Source organism: Taudactylus pleione, unplaced genomic scaffold (assembly GCF_031769625.1).
Source record: "Taudactylus pleione unplaced genomic scaffold, aTauple2 ptg000311l, whole genome shotgun sequence".
Lineage (NCBI taxonomy): Eukaryota > Metazoa > Chordata > Amphibia > Anura > Myobatrachidae > Taudactylus > Taudactylus pleione.
In genome coordinates, this window is record NW_028284712.1 from 177,829 (window position 1) to 196,601 (window position 18,773).

The 18,773-nt window shown below is 50.8% G+C and overlaps 1 protein-coding gene across 1 annotated transcript in view; it reads right to left on the minus strand.

Annotated features, from left to right (window-relative positions):
- Positions 1–318: 318 nt before the first annotated feature.
- Positions 319–18,773, minus strand: part of UBAP1 (ubiquitin associated protein 1) — a 45,074-nt gene continuing 26,619 nt past the window's right edge. Inside the window, exons 5-7 of the mRNA XM_088442398.1 lie at positions 13,813–14,013; positions 5,063–5,164; positions 319–1,435 (exon numbers count right to left, since the gene is read on the minus strand). Coding sequence (XP_088298524.1) covers positions 1,295–1,435; positions 5,063–5,164; positions 13,813–14,013 — 444 coding nt within the window. The 3' untranslated portion in view covers positions 319–1,294. The remainder of the gene's footprint in view (positions 1,436–5,062; positions 5,165–13,812; positions 14,014–18,773) is intronic.

Here is an 18,773-nt window from a genome sequence, read left to right on the forward strand (position 1 = left end):
AGCGTTGTCACCACTATAGCGCACATTGAGACATCACTAGCTCCTAACAAACTGGTCGGTCACATTCTCTGTCATTTTCAGCCCCAGCAATATGGAAACCGTTGTTGGACAGCAGAGAACCCAACTACTTATATAGGGAGTATTTATTCACAGCGTCAACACTACCTACTCTCAGCCATGAGAGTACTTGTGTTTTATTCGGCCATGGCTATGTACTAAGATCATTTTACAACATTAATAGACCACATACCATGAATCTTGATAAAACACAGACGGCCTTGTAAGTAAAGTATGGTACGGAATAGACAGGACAAATGATTCTTTTACAGTTTTATTAGTACCTCTGTAGGGAGAAAGAAAATATTTAGCAAATTACTTATATTCATCAAGACTTAGATTTACATTTTATCTTAAACAATGTACAACATAATACACTTTTGTACTATCAAAAGATGATTTGAAATACTAGATATAATTCTGGTAAAGAACTGAAGCTGGGAGAACAAAGTGCTTAAATGAGGGCGGCTCGCGCAGACAGGACGGCCTTCGGCGGTGGGCGGCCAGTCCTGCCGTCAGCTCTCGGCTATAGTTCTTCATCAGGTCACAAACCTGTTTTTTGGGGCCGGCAAGAAATTTAGTCCTCGAGTCGGAGGGAGGGGGTTTAAGACATATCTTTCGATGCACAGATAAAGCTTTTGAAACAAATAACTTAGCATGTATTTAAATATTCCGATAAGCAGTCACAGCTTTACCAGTGCTAAACTGCGGCAACGCTAAAATGTCTGTCTCCGTAGTGGATGTTGGTGGGAAAAGGATGAAGGGTGAGCTAGTTATTCTGCTATTTGCTCTAAGCTTTTTAGAGTAGTTTAATGACCAGTGTAGCACTATTCAAAAAGAAAACAAAAATAATAATAATTGCACTAAAGTTTGCCTTATCAGAGTACACACAGTCTGTAATCCAGTACAAGCAAGAGCAGCTTCGCAAAAAAATAATCTCCGTTCCGTTGTATTTTCCTGGTTACACTGAAACCCCCAAATCCCACTGCTCCCGTGCACAATATAAAGGTCAGCAGTGTCTCTTTATTCTCAAGTGTTTGAAAGTTTGGGAGGTCAAAGGGCACTTCTTACATAATATGGTGTAGCTGGTATTTTCAGGTGAGGGAAAATAGATGGAAGGACGCGGCGGGCTGGTAGAGCCTTCATCACTGCGCCTCGCACCTCTGAACGCAAAAGCTTGCGATTACGTTCATAGGAGGATTATATTAGAACCTAATGTGGAATGATCTCCGGGCATTCAGCTGGCCCCAGCTCGGGCCATTAAGTCTTCCAGCGCCTTGTCCTGGTCATTGCTATGTAGTAACAAAACTTCCTTAATCTCTTTCTGTTCAAATCCCATCTCTTTGAATTTGCTCATTAACTGGAGGAAAACCATCGTCTAGAAACACAGAAATAGGTAAAAGATTATTTTGGCACCAAAAATGAGTCCCTGCTGCAGACTGTACAGATAAAGGAGATTTATAATGGCGCTATTACATATAATATGAAAGTAGGACAGGGGCGTGGAAACGCATTTCCCAGCTCTCTCTGGCTAATAATATGGGGATAAAATTCTGCTTGTACTCCACCCAGGTTCCCTAAATCCAGGCTTCAGGGCTTGTTCCTCTGCAACTCCTGGTGTTTTGTATGTCACAGCACATCTCAATATACATTACAAGGAGTAATATCGTGGGGATGGGTTACTGACATTCAGAAAGGGGGCAGTGTTCTCCCCAGGCTGTTTTCTGCGGGCGCATCGCCCGGCAGGAACAGCCTACCGTCCGGCACTTTCCCCCGCCGACCCCCGCTGTGGAACGCTGGCCTCTGAAGTGACCGGAGGCTAAAGAAGCCTTCAATCGCTTCAGAGGAAAGTGTTCCCAGTGAGGCACTGCGCGGGTGCATGTGAGGAGCCTGCCCCGCGTGCCTGCTGGATCTAATTAGATCCAGTCAGCGCGAGGCACAGGGAGCGCGAGCGGCCAACAAGTAAAGGTAAGTGCTGGGCTGGGCCAGGACCAGTCTGGGGGCACTGCATAAGGGGCCAGCCTGGGGGCACTATTTAAGCCTGGCGGCACTACATAGGGACACTACTTCAGCCAGGGGGCACTGCATAAGGGCAAAGCTAAACTACAGGGGGGCAATGCATAAAGGGGAAAGATACAGGGGGCACTGCATAATGGGCCCTTTTGACTGAGACCCAGTGGGGGAGCAGCCTGAGACATGTCGGTCTGGATTGGTAAGGGAGATGCCCCTTTTCCCGGCACGCGCATAATTGCGAAGGCCCCCCACCCAGCTACTTTTGGATGCCACCCGGTTGGAAAAAAATTATGGGGAGAACACTGTAGGGGGCTGCGGTATGTCAGTCCGGCCATGCCAACATGGTAGTAATGCGATATATAGCATCATAAACAGCGTCAGTTTTACAATTTTACACATGATGGTAAAAAACATTACATATAAGTTATCTGCAGATTTCCAGTCTCCGGTAACAGATCAGAGGGGCGCTGTTCATGCTGAAATTGGTCCATAATCTTACAAATAAATTTAAAGTAAAATCATGTTTGTACTATAGAGGACCTGGAGGAGTAACACAGGGCCGGTATATTTAGTAATGTGCAGGCTTTCAGATTATACCCATTATCTTCTAGAAGGATAAACATAAATAAAAGAAAACTGCTTGTAGAAGGGGCTAGATAAATGTTGTAGAATCTGATTTGTTGTCATGGGCAACATCTCAAATTCTAAAAACCCGTAAATATATCCCCAGGGTTTCTAGTTGCCTATCTCCAATAAGGTCACTTGAAAAGGGTCCAGAAGCAAGTGTCCTCAGTATTGTAATTGGTTGCCAGCTGGAAGATGGTGGCTGACGTACAGGATGGAGGTGTCTCCTCGGCCTGCTCCTCTATTGTACGTCACAGATCCCAGTTCTCCCTAATGATGGGAGAGAGCCAGGATGGGTGATGTACAGGATGGAGGTGTCTCCTCAGCCTGCTCCTCTTCTGTACGTCACAGATCCCAGTTCTCCCTAATGATGGAGAGAGCCAGGATGGGTGATGTACAGGATGGAGGTGTCTCCTCAGCCCGCTCCTCTCCTGTACGTCACAGATCCCAGTTCTCCCTAATTATGGAGAGAGCCAGGATGGGTGATGTACAGGATGGAGGTGTCTCCTCTGCCTGCACGTCAGAGATCCCAGTTCTCCCTAATGATGGAGAGAGCCAGGATGGGTGACGTACAGGATGGAGGTGTCTCCTCGGCCTGCTCCTCTCCTGTACGTCACAGATCCCAGTCCTCCCTAATGATGGAGACAGCCAGGACAGGTGATGTACAGGATGGAGATGTCTCCTCAGCCTGCTCCTTTCCTGTACGTCACAGATCCCAGTCCTCCCTAATGATGGAGAGAGCCAGGATGGGTGACGTACAGGATGGAGGTGTCTCCTCTGCCTTCTCCTCTCCTGTACGTCACAGATCCCAGTTCTCCCTAATGATGGAGAGAGCCAGGATGGGTGATGTACAGGATGGAGGAGTCTCCTCGGCCTGCTCCTCTCCTGTACGTCACAGACCCCAGCCCTGCCTAATGATGGAGAGAGCCAGGATGGGTGATGTACAGGATGGAGGTGTCTCCTCGGCCTGCTCCAGTCCTGTACGCCACAGACCCCAGTCCTCCCTAATGATGGAGAGAGCCAGGATGGGTGACGTACAGGATGGAGGTGTCTCCTCAGTCTGCTCCTCTCCTGTACGTCACAGACCTCAGTCCTCCCTAATGATGGAGAGAGCCAGGATGGGTGATGTACAGGATGGAGGAGTCTCCTCAGCCTGCTCCTCTCCTGTATGTCACAGACCCCAGTCCTCCCTAATGATGGAGAGAGCCAGGACATGTGATGTACAGGATGGAGGTGTCTCCTCTGCTGCTCCTCTCCTGTACGTCACAGATCCCAGTTCTCCCTAATGATGGAGAAAGCCAGGATGGGTGACGTACAGGATAGAGGTGTCTCCTCGGCCTGCTCCTCTCCTGTATATCACAGATCCCAGACCTCCCTAATGATGGAGCCAGGAGCAGTTATGTACAGGATGGAGGTGTCTCCTCAGCCTGCTCCTTTCCTGCACGTCACAGATCCCAGTCCTCTCTAATGATGGAGAGAGCCAGGATTGGTGACGTACAGGATGGAGGTGTCTCCTCGGCCTGCTCCTCTCCTGTATATCACAGATCCCAGTCCTCCCTAATGATGGAGAGAGCCAGGATTGGTGACGTACAGGATGGAGGGGTCTCCTCTGCTGCTCCTCTCCTGTACGTCACAGATCCCAGTTCTCCCTAATGATGGAGAAAGCCAGGATGGGTGACGTACAGGATAGAGGTGTCTCCTCGGCCTGCTCCTCTCCTGTATATCACAGATCCCAGACCTCCCTAATGATGGAGCCAGGAGCAGTTATGTACAGGATGGAGGTGTCTCCTCAGCCTGCTCCTTTCCTGTACGTCACAGATCCCAGTCCTCCGTAATGATGGAGAGAGCCAGGATTGGTGATGTACAGGATGGAGGTGTCTCCTCGGCCTGCTCCTCTCCTGTACGCCACAGATCCCAGTTCTCCCTAATGATGGAGCCAGGAGCAGTGACGTACAGGATGGAGGTGTCTCCTCAGCCTGCTCCTCTCCTGTACGTCACAGTTCCAAGATCTCCCTAATGATGGAGCCAGGAGCAGTGACGTACAGGATGGAGGTGTCTCCTCAGCCTGCTCCTCTCCTGTACGTCACAGATCCCAGTCCTCCCTAATGATGGAAAGAGCCAGGATGGGTGATGTACAGGAGGGGAGGCAAAGTGTGACTTCATTTATCAACCTGCATGTGAACCTGGTGAATGGTGGGGAAGGAGTACTTTATATTTTTAAGGGGAAGGAGGACCGCATTTATGTGCCTAGGTGCAGAGTCTCTCCACTGTGTCCGCTCACACTTATACTAGTGACACGGTTACAACACTTGCCACAGTAAGGAACACAATGGTATTAAGAGACGATGGCTGTATGCCGTGATCATACCTTCTCCTCTGAACACTGATACATCTCCAGGGCCTCATCCACAAGCAGAGGATCAAACCCCTTCTCGCACAGCTGGGAGTGGATGAACAAGTACTCGAGCACCTATACAAATGAGAGAGGGTGCGAGGGAGGGAAAGGCAGAGTGATAGGGGAGGGGGGAGGAACAATCATCACCATATAACGTGTAGACCGGTCGCACACCCACAGTCCTATAAACAGAATATTTACCTTACACAAGGGCAGCATTGTCATGGGATTACGTTCACTATATACAGTGCATCCGGAAAATATTCACAGTGCTTCTCATTTCCATGTTTTTTTATGTTACAGCCTTATTCCAAAATGGAATAAATTAATTTTTGTCCTCAAAATTCTACACACAACACCCCATAATGACAACGTGTAAAAAGTTTTTCTGAGATTTTTGCAAATTTAATAAAAAAACAAAAACTAAGAAATCACATGTACATAAGTATTCACAGCCTTTGCTCAATACTTTGTTGATGCACCTTTGGCAGCAATTACAGCCTCAAGTCTTTTTGTATATGATGCCACAAGCTTGGCACACCTATCTTTGGGCAGTTTTGCCCATTCCTCTTTGCAGCACCTCTCAAGCTCCATCAGGTTGGATGGGAAGCGTCGGTGCACAGACATTTTCAGATCTCTCCAGAGATGTTCAATCAGATTTAAGTCTGGGCTCTGGCTGGGCCACTCAAGGACATTCACAGAGCTGTCCTGAATCCACTCCTTTGATATCTCGGCTGTGTGCTTAGGGTCGTTGTCCTGCACCCCATCCAGGATGTCTCTGTACATTGCTGCATTCATCTTTCCCTCTATCCTGACTAGTCTCCCAGTTCCTGCTGCTGAAAAAACAAGAAATATGGTAAGAACTTACCTTGGTTATCTCTGTTTCTATGAAGTCCATAGGGTCCACAGGGTTGACCTTGGGGTATAGCTGGATCTGGATCCATGGGCACCACGCAGTTAAAGCTTTGCTGCTCCCAGGATGCACTTGGGTCCGTCCTCCTCTATACCCCGCCCCCGGCCACAGGCACCTCAGTTGGTAAGCAGCTAAGGCCGGAGGAGGAGACTAAACAGAGAGAAGGAAGACTGGAACACACAAGAAACCATACTCACAGAAATGGGAGACGGAAAACCGGTGACCAGCCACACAGCCCATTTGAAGCCAGGTGCGTCAGGGCGGGCGCCCTGTGGACCCTATGGACTTCGTAGAAACAGAGATAACAAAGGTAAGTTCTTACCATATCTCTTGTTTTCTTCTTCAGGGTCCATAGGGGGTCCACAGGGTTGACCTTGGGGATGTCCCAAAGCAGTTCAACTAAGGGCGGGGACGCTCCTGTGCTGAAAGGAGTACCCGGCGCCCAAAGGATGCATCCTGAGAGGCGAAGGTGTCAAACGCATAGAACCTCAAAAACGTTTGAATTGAAGACCAAGTGGCCGCCTTACACAGCTGAACAGCGGAGGCGCCACGTCTAGCAGCCCAAGAGGGACCCACAGAACGAGTGGAATGAGCCTTAACAGAGGCTGGCACAGGTAAACCCTCCTGTGCATAAGCCTCACAAATAACGGAACAAAGCCAACGGGCCAACGTTTGCTTGTTGGCAGGCCAACCCCTCTTGTGAAAACCGAAGAGGACAAACAAAGAATCCGACTCCCTAACCGAAGCAGTCCGATCCACATAGATTCTAAGTGCCCGGACTACATCTAAGGAAGCCTCACCAGCTGAAAGATCAGGCGACTGAAAAGCTGGCACAACAAGTTCCTGATTAATGTGGAACTTCGAGACCACTTTGGGCAAAAACTCAGGACGAGTGCGGAGCACCGCTCTGTCCTGATGAAAAATCAGAAAAGGGGGGCGACAGGAAAGCGCCCCCAACTCTGACACCCTCCTGGCAGAAGCAATTGCTAGGAGAAAAACGGTCTTGAACGTCAGCCACTTGAGGTCCACCACCTCAAGAGGCTCAAAAGGATGACCCTGCAAGACCCGTAGCACCACCGCCAAGTCCCAAGGAGCCACAGGAGGCACGAAGGGAGGCTGTATCCTGAGAACACCCTGGAAAAAGGTGTGAACATCCGGTAGTGTAGCAATCCGTCGCTGAAACCACACGGACAAAGCAGACACATGAACCTTCAGAGAGGCCAGGCGTAAGCCGAGGTTCAAACCTGATTGAAGGAACTCCAAGATTCTGGAAACCCGGAACACCTGAGGATCATAGTTTCTGGATTCACACCACTGAAAGTAAGTGCGCCACACCCTGTGGTAAATCCGTGCGGAGGCAGGCTTGCGTGCCCTAAGCATGGTACCAATGACTGAACTGGAGAAACCCCTAGACCTCAAGACGGCTGTCTCAAGAGCCACGCCGTCAAAGACAGCCGACCCAGATCCGGGTAAAGGCAGGGCCCTTGAGACAACAGGTCCCGACGCTGAGGAAGAAGGTACGGAGCGTCGATGGAGAGACACCTTAGATCGGAGTACCAAGGACGTCTGGGCCACGCCGGAGCAACCAGCACGAGCGTGCCGCCGTCCTGCTTGAATTTCCGCAGAACCCGAGGAAGTAAGGATATCGGAGGAAACAGATACGCCATGTGAAACGTCCATTTCACCGACAGCGCGTCTACCAGACTGGCGCCTGCGTCTCTTGTCCTTGACCCGTAAACGGGCAACTTGTGATTGTGACGGGAGGCCATCAAGTCCAGCTCCGGCAGCCCCCACCTGTCCACGAGTAGCTGAAACACCTCTGGGTGAAGCGACCATTCCCCGGGATGCACGTCGTGACGGCTGAGGAAGTCCGCCTCCCAATTGAGGACTCCGGGAATGAAGACTGCCGAGATCGCTGGAATGTGACACTCCGCCCAAGCAAGGATGCGAGACACCTTCGACATTGCTGCCCGACTTCGAGTTCCTCCTTGGTGGTTGATATACGCCACCGTGGTGGCGTTGTCGGACTGCACCTGAACCGCCCGTCCGTAAAGAGCGGGACCGGACGACTGCAGGGCCCGATAAACCGCCCGCAGTTCCAGAATGTTGATGGGAAGATGAGCTTCTTCCGCAGACCAACGACCCTGAAGTGACAACGAGCCGGTCACTGCCCCCAAACCCCGAAGACTGGCATCCGTCGTGAGCAGGACCCAGTCCGGGATCCAAAAGGGGCGCCCCTCGACCAGATGAGCTGTCTGAAGCCACCAAGCCAAAGACTGCCGAACCTCCGGGGACAACACCAGCAACTGAGAGCGGATCCGGTGAGGTAACCCGTTCCATTCCGATAGAATCAGCCCCTGCAGAGGCTGGGAATGGAACTGGGCAAATTCCACCATGTCAAATGTTGACACCATGGAGCCCAAAACCCTCATAGCCGAATGGACCGACAGGCGGCAACTGCTCAGGCAACTGTGTATCCTCAGCTGCAAGGAGGAGACCTTCTTCGGGGTCAGGAAGATCCTTTGCTGACGAGAATCCAGCAGGGCTCCCAAATGAACCATCCGCTGAGATGGAATCAGGGAGGACTTTTTCCAATTTATCAGCCACCCGTGCGCTTGCAGGCAAGCGACCGTCAAGTGGAGATGATGAAGCAGTACCTCCGGGGAACTCGCCAGCAACAGGAGGTCGTCCAGATACGGTAGTAGCCGTACATTCTGGTTCCGAAGATGTGCGGCCATGACCGCCATAATCTTCGTGAACACCCTCGGTGCCATGGAGAGACCAAAGGGTAGCGCCCGGAACTGGTAATGGTGTTGAAGGATAGCGAACCTCAGATACCGCTGGTGCGAAGGTGCTATCGGAACATGGAGGTAGGCGTCCTGGATATCCAGGGACACCATGTAATCCCCCGGTTCCTTCGCCAGAATGATGGAACGTAACGTTTCCATCCTGAACTTGGGAACTCTGAGGAATTTGTTCAGAGACTTCAAGTTGAGGATAGGGCGATGAGAACCATTGGGTTTCCGCACCAGAAACAGAGAAAAATAGAACCCCGTCCCTCGTTGTAATTGAGGAACGGGAACAATGACCCCTGCTGTCAGCAAGGACTCTATAGCTTCCTGAATCTGTAAAGACTTGGTCGTATCCTGAGAAGGACTCGTGCAGAAAAACTGGTGGGGCGGTCTGTGCCGAAAAGACAGGGCGTACCCCTGGGAGACCACTTCTCGAACCCAGGCATCCGTGGTGGTATTGTGCCAGCACTGGGCAAATAGAAGAAGTCGGCCTCCCACTCTGGGGTCCCCCAGAGGGAGGCCCGTCCCATCAGGCAGAAGGTTTATCTTCCTGCTTGGAAGAAGGGCGCCTGGCACTCCAGGGCTGCTTCTTGGGCTTAGAAGCAGCCTTGGTCGTCGACTGCCTCGGGAAGGACTGACCTTTTGCCTAGCCCTGAACCCGAAAGGACCGAAAAGCAGAGCTCCGTACCTTGGTAGGAGCAGAAGCCGAAGGGAGGAAGGCTGATTTAGACTTAGCCTTGAGTGTCCACAATTTTGTCCAAGTCTGGACCAAAAAGTAACTCCCCATTAAAAGGTAAGGCCTCCAGTCCCTTTTTAGAGTCAGCGTCAGCTCTCCAAGACCTCAGCCACAAGGACCGACGCGCCGACACAGCTGCAGCCGACACCCGAGAGGTTAGCAGGCTTGCGTCTAACGATGCTTCCCCAATGTAGGAAGCCGCATCCCTCATTTGACCTATCAACGCTCTCTGGATCTCCGGAGTATCTTCCGGAAAGGTATCCTCCAAAGCATTGGCCCAGCTCTCGATGGCCTTAGCCACCCAAGAGATGGCCATGGACGGACGGGCCACCGCCCCCGAGAGAGAGAGTAGATAGACTTCAAACAAGTCTCCACCTTCCTGTCCGTGGGATCCTTCAGGGAGGAGATCAACGGCAAAGGTAGCGTAGCGCTTTTAATTAAGCGGGTAACGTGGGAATCCTCCGCTGGAGGAGTTTCCCACTTCCTGCAATGAGCCTCCGGAAACGGATAGTTCGAAGCCAACCGCTTCTGCGGTTGGAACCTCTTGCTGGGCAACTGCCAGGCCCCTGCCATATGATCCGTCAATTGATCGGACAGGGGAAAAACCGTCGAAGCTACCTTGGCCTTTTTAAAATTTGGGTATTTTGACCTGGGGGCGGGCACATCCTCCTCAATGTGAAGGATGGCCCGCACCGCCCTAACCAATGCCGGCACATTAATGGAAGACTTAGCCTCCATCTCCTGGGCCCCGGCATCCGAGTCAGAGTTTTCATGGATCTCCCCGTCATCCGAAGACACGTCCGTGAACTGAGCCGCCAGTGAAGCCGGAACGGAACGCTTGGACGCCCGTGGGGGCAAATCACTGTGCAACATATGTTGAAAAGCCGATGACGAAGCCGCCAGACTCTGAACAGAGCTGGAGAGGACGTCCACCCAAGGCGGGGGTACTGCCTGAGGATACCCCTGAAAAGGTACCATCGACTGCTGCGGCACCGTGGGGGTTTGCACGTATACCGGCAAACCCGCATAAGGACCCACAGTCTGAGACCCGGGAGGAGACTGCACCAGACGAGTCACACCCGGGGAACGGGGTATGGTAGGCTGGGGCAACGCCCTAGAAGGGGCCGCAGTCGGGACCGCAAGTCGGTCCGCGATTGACGCCAGCACTTGCGTAAACATTGCCCACGGAGGATCCTGCGCCACCGGTGGTTTAGAGGGTCCAGGTACCAACTGGCACCGCCCGCACAGACCGCCCTGAGACAAATCTGCCCCGTCAACCCCTGCCGAACAGCGTCGGCAGGAAAATAACACAGGAGCCTCGGAGCGCTCATTCCCCTCATCAGACATGACACAAACTTTTTTGCAAAAAAAGTGTCTCACCGAAACGAGGTAAGGCGTATAACACCCACGCACTCCCAAGTATGCAACCCAAACAGCCCACAATATGGTACTGAGGAGCACACCGCAGTATGTGACGGACCTCACAAATACGTAGATTTATATAAGTGAGGTACACAGAAAGAACACCCCTCCCCCACGCACCTGCGGGCCGTAGGAGAAGGAAAGGGATAGGTAAAAAGCTGACAGTAAGTAGAAAAAAAGCACAGACAGCAGCACTAGCAAAAAGTCACATACCATGCAGAGAAGTTATACTCACTGCACCTTCCGCTACAATCAACCTCCCAGATTCAGTGTCTGGGAGGGCTATAGCGCTGCGAACACTGTCCTTTGCAGGGGGAGAGGTACGCAGGGGGACTGGTCCACTGGAAGCCTGCCTGGGAGCTCTGCGATGCTGCCTGAAGATGGCCGCCGGAGAGCTCTGAGGAGGAGTGGCCAGGAGATAACAGCCCAGCGACGCCAGCACACATGAGAGAAGGCGCGCTGGGCTGAGGGGAGGAGCGCTGAAGCAGGGAAGGCTGCCTCCCCTGCTAGTACTAAACCCCCGGGGAAGCCGGTTCCCCGCCGGTACTTACACCCCGGGGGCCAGCGGACACGCGGGGTATTCCTGAAGAGGGGGAGCCCGCTGCCGCTACTAGCGCCGCCGGTCTGTCCCCAGAGACCGGCGGCATGAAGACTGCATTTTCCCCGCGTGCAGCGCTGACAGCGCTGCACGTGGCTTACCTGGCCCCTTCAGTCCGGCAGCAGTCCTTGGGTGGTCCCGGAGCCACGCTAGTACTGACTCCGGGGTCCCGCTGCGATCCCCGGATCAGTACCGGCGTCGCAGCGCCAGCGGGGCTGTTGGAGCGGCAGCGTAGACGTCCAGATGGACAGTCTGATTCTGCCGCTCTGAAGACAGTAAAAATAAAATAATAAAATCTTTTTTTTTTTTTTTTAAATAAAGAATAAAGCTTAGGGGCTGCTTATGCAGCCCCACTGCGCAGGGTGACCCGACTCCGGCCGGGCACCAACTAAAACTGAGGTGCCTGTGGCCGGGGTATAGAGGAGGACCGACCCAAGTGCATCCTGGGGGCAGCAAAGTTTTAACTGCGTGGTGCCCATGGATCCAGATCCAGCTATACCCCAAGGTCAACCCTGTGGACCCCCTATGGACCCTGAAGTAGAAACATCCCCATATCATGATGCTGCTACCACCATGCTTCACTGTAGGGATGGTATTGGCCTGGTGATGAGCGGTGCCTGGTTTCCTCCAAACATAACGCCTGGCATTCACGCCAAAGAGTTCAATCTTTGTTTCGTCAGACCAGAGAATTTTGTTTCTTATGGTCTGAGAGTCCTTCAGGTGCATTTTGGCAGACTCCAGGCGGGCTGCCATGTGCTTTTTACTAAGGAGTGGCTTCAGTCTGGCCACTCTACCATACAGGCCTGATTGGTGGATTGCTGCGAGATGGTTGTCCTTCTGGAAGGTTCTCCTCTCTCCACAGAGGAAGGCTGTAGCTCTGACAGAGTGACCATCGGGTTCTTGCTCACCTCCCTGACTAGGGCCCTTCTCCCCCGATCGCTCAGTTTAGACGGCCGGCCAACTCCAGGAAGAGTCCTCGTGGTTCCAAACTTCTTCCAATTACAGATGATGGAGGCCACTGTGCTCATTGGGACCTTCAAAGCAGCAGATATTTTTCTGTACCTATCCCCACATTTGTGCTTCGAGACAATTCTGTCTCGGAGGTCTACAGACATTCCTTGGACTTCATGCTTGGGTTTGTGCTCTGACATGCACGGTCAAGTTTGGAACCTTATATAGACAGGTGTATGCCTTTCAAAATCATGTCTAATCAACTGAATTTACCACAGGGAGACCCCAATTAAGCTGTAGGAACATCTCAAGGATGATCAGTGGAAAGAGGATGCACCGGAGCTCAATTTTCAGCTTCATGGCAAAGGCTGTGAATACTTGTGTGTACATGTGATTTCTTAGGTTTTTTTTTAGAATTAAATTAGCAAAAATCTAAATTTTTTTTATTTTTACACGTTGTCATTATGGGGTCCTGTGTCTAGAATTTCGAGAACAAAAAATGAATTTATCCCATTTTGGAATAAGGCTGTAAGATAACAAAATGTGGAAAAAGTGAAGCGCTGTGAATACTTTCTGGAGGCACTGTATACATTTATCCTTTTATTTTCTATGTCTTTGCCAACTACCTAGTTATACGTGTGAGACAGGTTAGTGCTCTGACTATAGAGCAATGATACAAGCTGGGGGTGCCCACACCTACAACACACAGGATTACCCCCAGGACTCTCCCAAAGTAATCATCATGTTACAGATAATCGAGTTATCGGGTCCAAAAACTGCAACATATATTAATTTGGCCAAGTGCAACACAGTATTGCCTGACTCGACCAGTCACTGGCGTAGCTTTGCCATAAATAGATAGGGAGAGTGATATATTGGGCACACAAATACAAATCTACAGCACAACTGTAATTACAGCCCGATATATTCACAGCTACATCCATCTATCCCGTCAGCACACCAGCCACATAGAGGAGGGGAAATGGTTAACTAGGCCGGTTACAGGATATCTTAATTACAGCATAGAGCTGGCTTGTATGAGAACAGGCATCGCCCCGCTCACAGGAGGGTTCTGCTGTCAGTATTGGGCGTTAGCCAGGATAAGTTACAGTTTTAAATAGTCACAGTCCTGTCTGACGTGACCTGGTTCCCAGCCCGACGTGTCCTGTCCATACCGTGTGCTAGGTGTCTCCCCGGTGTACATGGCTGCGTGTAAGCGCCAAATGCACAATTCCCAAACCACCATTTCCCCTTCTGTGTAGGAAACGATTTGCGGTAAATACGGTTATTGCCGGTCGCAGCTCCACTCACCTGCTCCACGTTCTGCCCCTGTTTCTGCATGGCTCTCATCACGTGTTCATAGGAATACCCCATACTGATGATGGTCTCGGCGCACTGCCGCTCGCTGCTGGGCATGGCCTGGAGAAGCTCTTCGTAGCGGGACGCGCTGAGCCGCTTCATGCTAGTCACGCTGTTTGGCACTTTGAACGTTGCAACCTGATGAGCTGTTGTCTATGAACAGAAATAAAAGGGGATTAAAAGGGCGGTCCCAGGTCTGAGAGGGGGCTTATTCACCAAGAGGAGGCGTGTGAAGTCCTGCAATTATTACCCCTGGCTGGACCAAACCAAGCACAGAAGCCGAGGAGCCAGCACAACGACACATTTACAGATGGCGACTAACTTGTACAAGTCATTGCTATCAATGTGACTGGATACATAAAATTTGGTAATGGCTCCAGACATCTACCGTATTAGGTCTAATAACGATTTTAAAAATACCAAGAGACAATGTGGCCTCTAGGGGCGCTACCACCAGCTGGGGTCAGTGGCTACTACTTCATGTTATGATGTAGTCTATTTGGCCATTCTCACATTTTAGTAAATAAAATAAGAATTCTCCTTTAAAGTAGATAAAATTCCTTGGAGACGTGGGAATGACGCAGGTGTTACTAGGCCGGGCCAGGCAGCATTGGTCCTGCAGCAATAAGCACCAGAATTACTTTCCCAGTACTCTGTATGTGTAGACTTAGATTCGGCTATTGTTGATATGGAAGGAGCTCCAGTAGCGGTAGCCATTGCCTATATTGTATTACTGGCACGGTGAGATGCCGGAAGCTGCAGCTCCCTATCTGTAGGCAGTGCCTGCTGCCTGAGAATTTGGTGCAGCGGTGGGTATGCTTGGGAACACGTGCATCAGGCCGCTGTCTCATGGCCACCGAGTATAGCGTTTCCGCCAGGCTGTTTTAGCGGGGCGCCGCGTCCTGCCCGATTTCAAAAGGGCAGAATGCGCCCTACTCCCCTTGGCCTGCCTGCCAGGTGCCAGCCCCACCGGCGGGCCGCAGTGTCCCGTGGGTGGGGAAAATTGAGGGTATAGCGACACGTGCGCTTGGGACCAGCCCGTAAGTGCCTGGCACACCACCGAGAGTGATAAAAAGGGGGCGCGTCCTGAAGATACGCCCCCTTTCCCCGTGGCCTGGCCTCCTTTTCGGGCCACGCCTGGGAATACTGGTGAAATTAAGAGGCGACATGATACCAGGTGGGCAATATGTGCCTCTATGTATATATACACTACACAGGAAAGGGGACCGGGCACTATATGTCTAACATGCATATATGGCCCCAATTCATAGCTGTACGCGAACGCCGACTGTGTACGCAGCCGCTGGCCAAACATAGGCAAATGTCGCAGATGCCGAGGGAAAGTAATGAGGCGCCCACCTGCGGCTTCTGCGCCCAGAGATGCAGCATCGGTCGTACATCATTCATTTCTCACAGTTCTGAGTAACCCTATGACTACTTAGATTGGTCTTGCATCACTGAGACTGATTACTGGTTAGATACTGCTGTGCCCTACACATCACTGAAACTGATTACTGGATAGATACTGCTGTGCCATAAACATCACTGAGACTGATTACTGGTTAGATACTGCTGTGCCCTACACATCACTGAAACTGATTACTGGATAGATACTGCTGTGCCCTAAACATCACTGAGACTGATTACTGGTTAGATACTGCTGTGCCCTACACATCACTGAGACTGATTACTGGTTAGATACTGCTGTACCCTAAACATCACTGAGACTGATTACTGGTTAGATACTGCTGTGCCCTACACATCACAGACTGATTACTGGTTAGATACTGCTGTACCCTAAACATCACTGAGACTGATTACTGGTTAGATACTGCTGTGCCCTACACATCACTGAGACTGATTACTGGTTAGATACTGCTGTGCCCTACACATCACAGACTGATTACTGGTTAGATACTGCTGTGCCCTACACATCACAGACTGATTACTGGTTAGATACTGCTGTGCCCTACACATCACAGACTGATTACTGGTTAGATACTGCTGTGCCCTACACATCACTGAGACTGATTACTGGATAGATACTGCTGTGCCCTACACATCACAGACTGATTACTGGTTAGATACTGCTGTGCCCTACACATCACTGAGACTGATTACTGGTTAGATACTGCTGTGCCCTACACATCACTGAGACTGATTACTGGATAGATACTGCTGTGCCCTACACATCACAGACTGATTACTGGTTAGATACTGCTGTGCCCTACACATCACTGAGACTGATTACTGGTTAGATACTGCTGTGCCCTACACATCACTGAGACTGATTACTGGTTAGATACTGCTGTACCCTAAACATCACTGAGACTGATTACTGGCTAGATACTGCTGTGCCCTACACATCACTGAGACTGATTACTGGTTAGATACTGCTGTGCCCTACACATCACTGAGACTGATTACTGGTTAGATACTGCTGTGCCCTACATATCACTGAGACTGATTACTGGATAGATACTGCTGTGCCCTACACATCACAGACTGATTACTGGTTAGATACTGCTGTGCCCTACACATCACTGAGACTGATTACTGGTTAGATACTGCTGTGCCCTACACATCACTGAGACTGATTACTGGTTAGATACTGCTGTGCCCTACACATCACTGAGACTGATTACTGGATAGATACTGCTGTGCCCTACACATCACAGACTGATTACTGGTTAGATACTGCTGTGCCCTACACATCACTGAGACTGATTACTGGTTAGATACTGCTGTGCCCTACACATCACTGAGACTGATTACTGGATAGATACTGCTGTGCCCTACACATCACAGACTGATTACTGGTTAGATACTGCTGTGCCCTACACATCACTGAGACTGATTACTGGTTAGATACTGCTGTGCCCTACACATCACTGAGACTGATTACTGGTTAGATACTGCTGTACCCTAAACATCACTGAGACTGATTACTGGCTAGATACTGCTGTGCCCTACACATCACTGAGACTGATTACTGGTTAGATACTGCTGTGCCCTACACATCACTGAGACTGATTACTGGTTAGATACTGCTGTGCCCTACATATCACTGAGACTGATTACTGGATAGATACTGCTGTGCCCTACACATCACAGACTGATTACTGGTTAGATACTGCTGTGCCCTACACATCACTGAGACTGATTACTGGTTAGATACTGCTGTGCCCTACACATCACTGAGACTGATTACTGGATAGATACTGCTGTGCCCTACACATCACTGAGACTGATTACTGGTTAGATACTGCTGTGCCCTACACATCACTGAGACTGATTACTGGTTAGATACTGCTGTGCCCTACACATCACTGAGACTGATTACTGGTTAGATACTGCTGTGCCCTACACATCACTGAGACTGATTACTGGTTAGATACTGCTGTACCCTAAACATCACTGAGACTGATTACTGGTTAGATACTGCTGTGCCCTACACATCACTGAGACTGATTACTGGTTAGATACTGCTGTGCCCTACACATCACTGAGACTGATTACTGGTTAGATACTGCTGTGCCCTACATATCACTGGTTAGATACTGCTGTGCCCTACACATCACTGAGACTGAAACCTAAAGCTGTCCCATACATGCCTGCAGTCAGGCTGGCTCTAAGTCTCATATATAGCCCCAAAACACCAGATGCTGGTGGGGACTGTTGAAACATGATCGGACACTGAGGAAGGGATGTATCAAACCTTGGTGGAGAAAGCTTGATACATTTCCCCCTGAATGCTGGACATATATGCAGCTCCTCCGCCTGAGCCATACCCCATGTTCACCTTCTGTAAGTGAGCTACTGAAAACATTGCGGCACACCACCTGTCTCCCATCACCCTCTAACGGGCAGAAAACGCTGGGGGCTTCCGTGCATTATTGTCTGAAGGCAGACTCTGCTCGTACCCTATGGAGGTGGGGACAGAATCCGCCAGTAATACAGGTAAAACTGCGCAACGCGAGCTGTAGATAATTGTATCTGCACCTAAATCAGCTAAATGTGCCGTATGTAATGCACTGTCTGTAACCAGCTCAACCTTCTAGCAATAAGAAAACATGGCTCCCACAATCAGGGTCCCAAATGTTCCATCTCTCACTATCTTTTAAAGTGCATGCTATCAGGATTTTCTCCCCAGTGTCTCTGCGTGCTGCTGTGATCTATCGCGCCAAACCATCATTTGCTTACATTCTCACACTGCCGATTCCAACACTGCCGCCTCTCCTCTTACATCCCTACACTGCCGCATCTCCTCTTACATCCCTACACTGCCGCCTCTCCTCTTACATTCCCACACTGCCGCCTGTTCCTCTTACATTCCCACACTGCCGCCTGTCCCTCTTACATTCCCACACTGCCGCCTCTCCTCTTACATCCCTACACTGCCGCCTCTCCTCTTACATCCCTACACTGCCGCCTCTCCCTCTTACATCCCTACACTGCCGCCTCTCCCTCTTACATCCCTACACTGCCGCCTCTCCCTCTTACATCCCTACACTGCCGCCTCTCCCTCTTACATCCCTACACTGCCGCCTCTCCTCTTACATCCCTACACTGCCGCCTGTCCCTCTTACATTCCCACACTGCCGCCTCTCCTCTTACATCCCTACACTGCCGCCTGTCCCTCTTACATTCCCACACTGCCGCCTCTCCTCTTACATCCCTACACTGCCGCCTCTCCTCTTACATCCCTACACTGCCGCCTCTCCTCTTACATCCCTACACTGCCGCCTCTCCTCTTACATCCCTACACTGCCGCCTCTCCTCTTACATCCCTACACTGCCGCCTCTCCTCTTACATCCCTACACTGCCATCTCTCCTCTACCTACACTGCCGCCTCTCCTCTTACATTCCTACACTGCCGCCTCTCCTCTTACATCCCTACACTGCCGCCTCT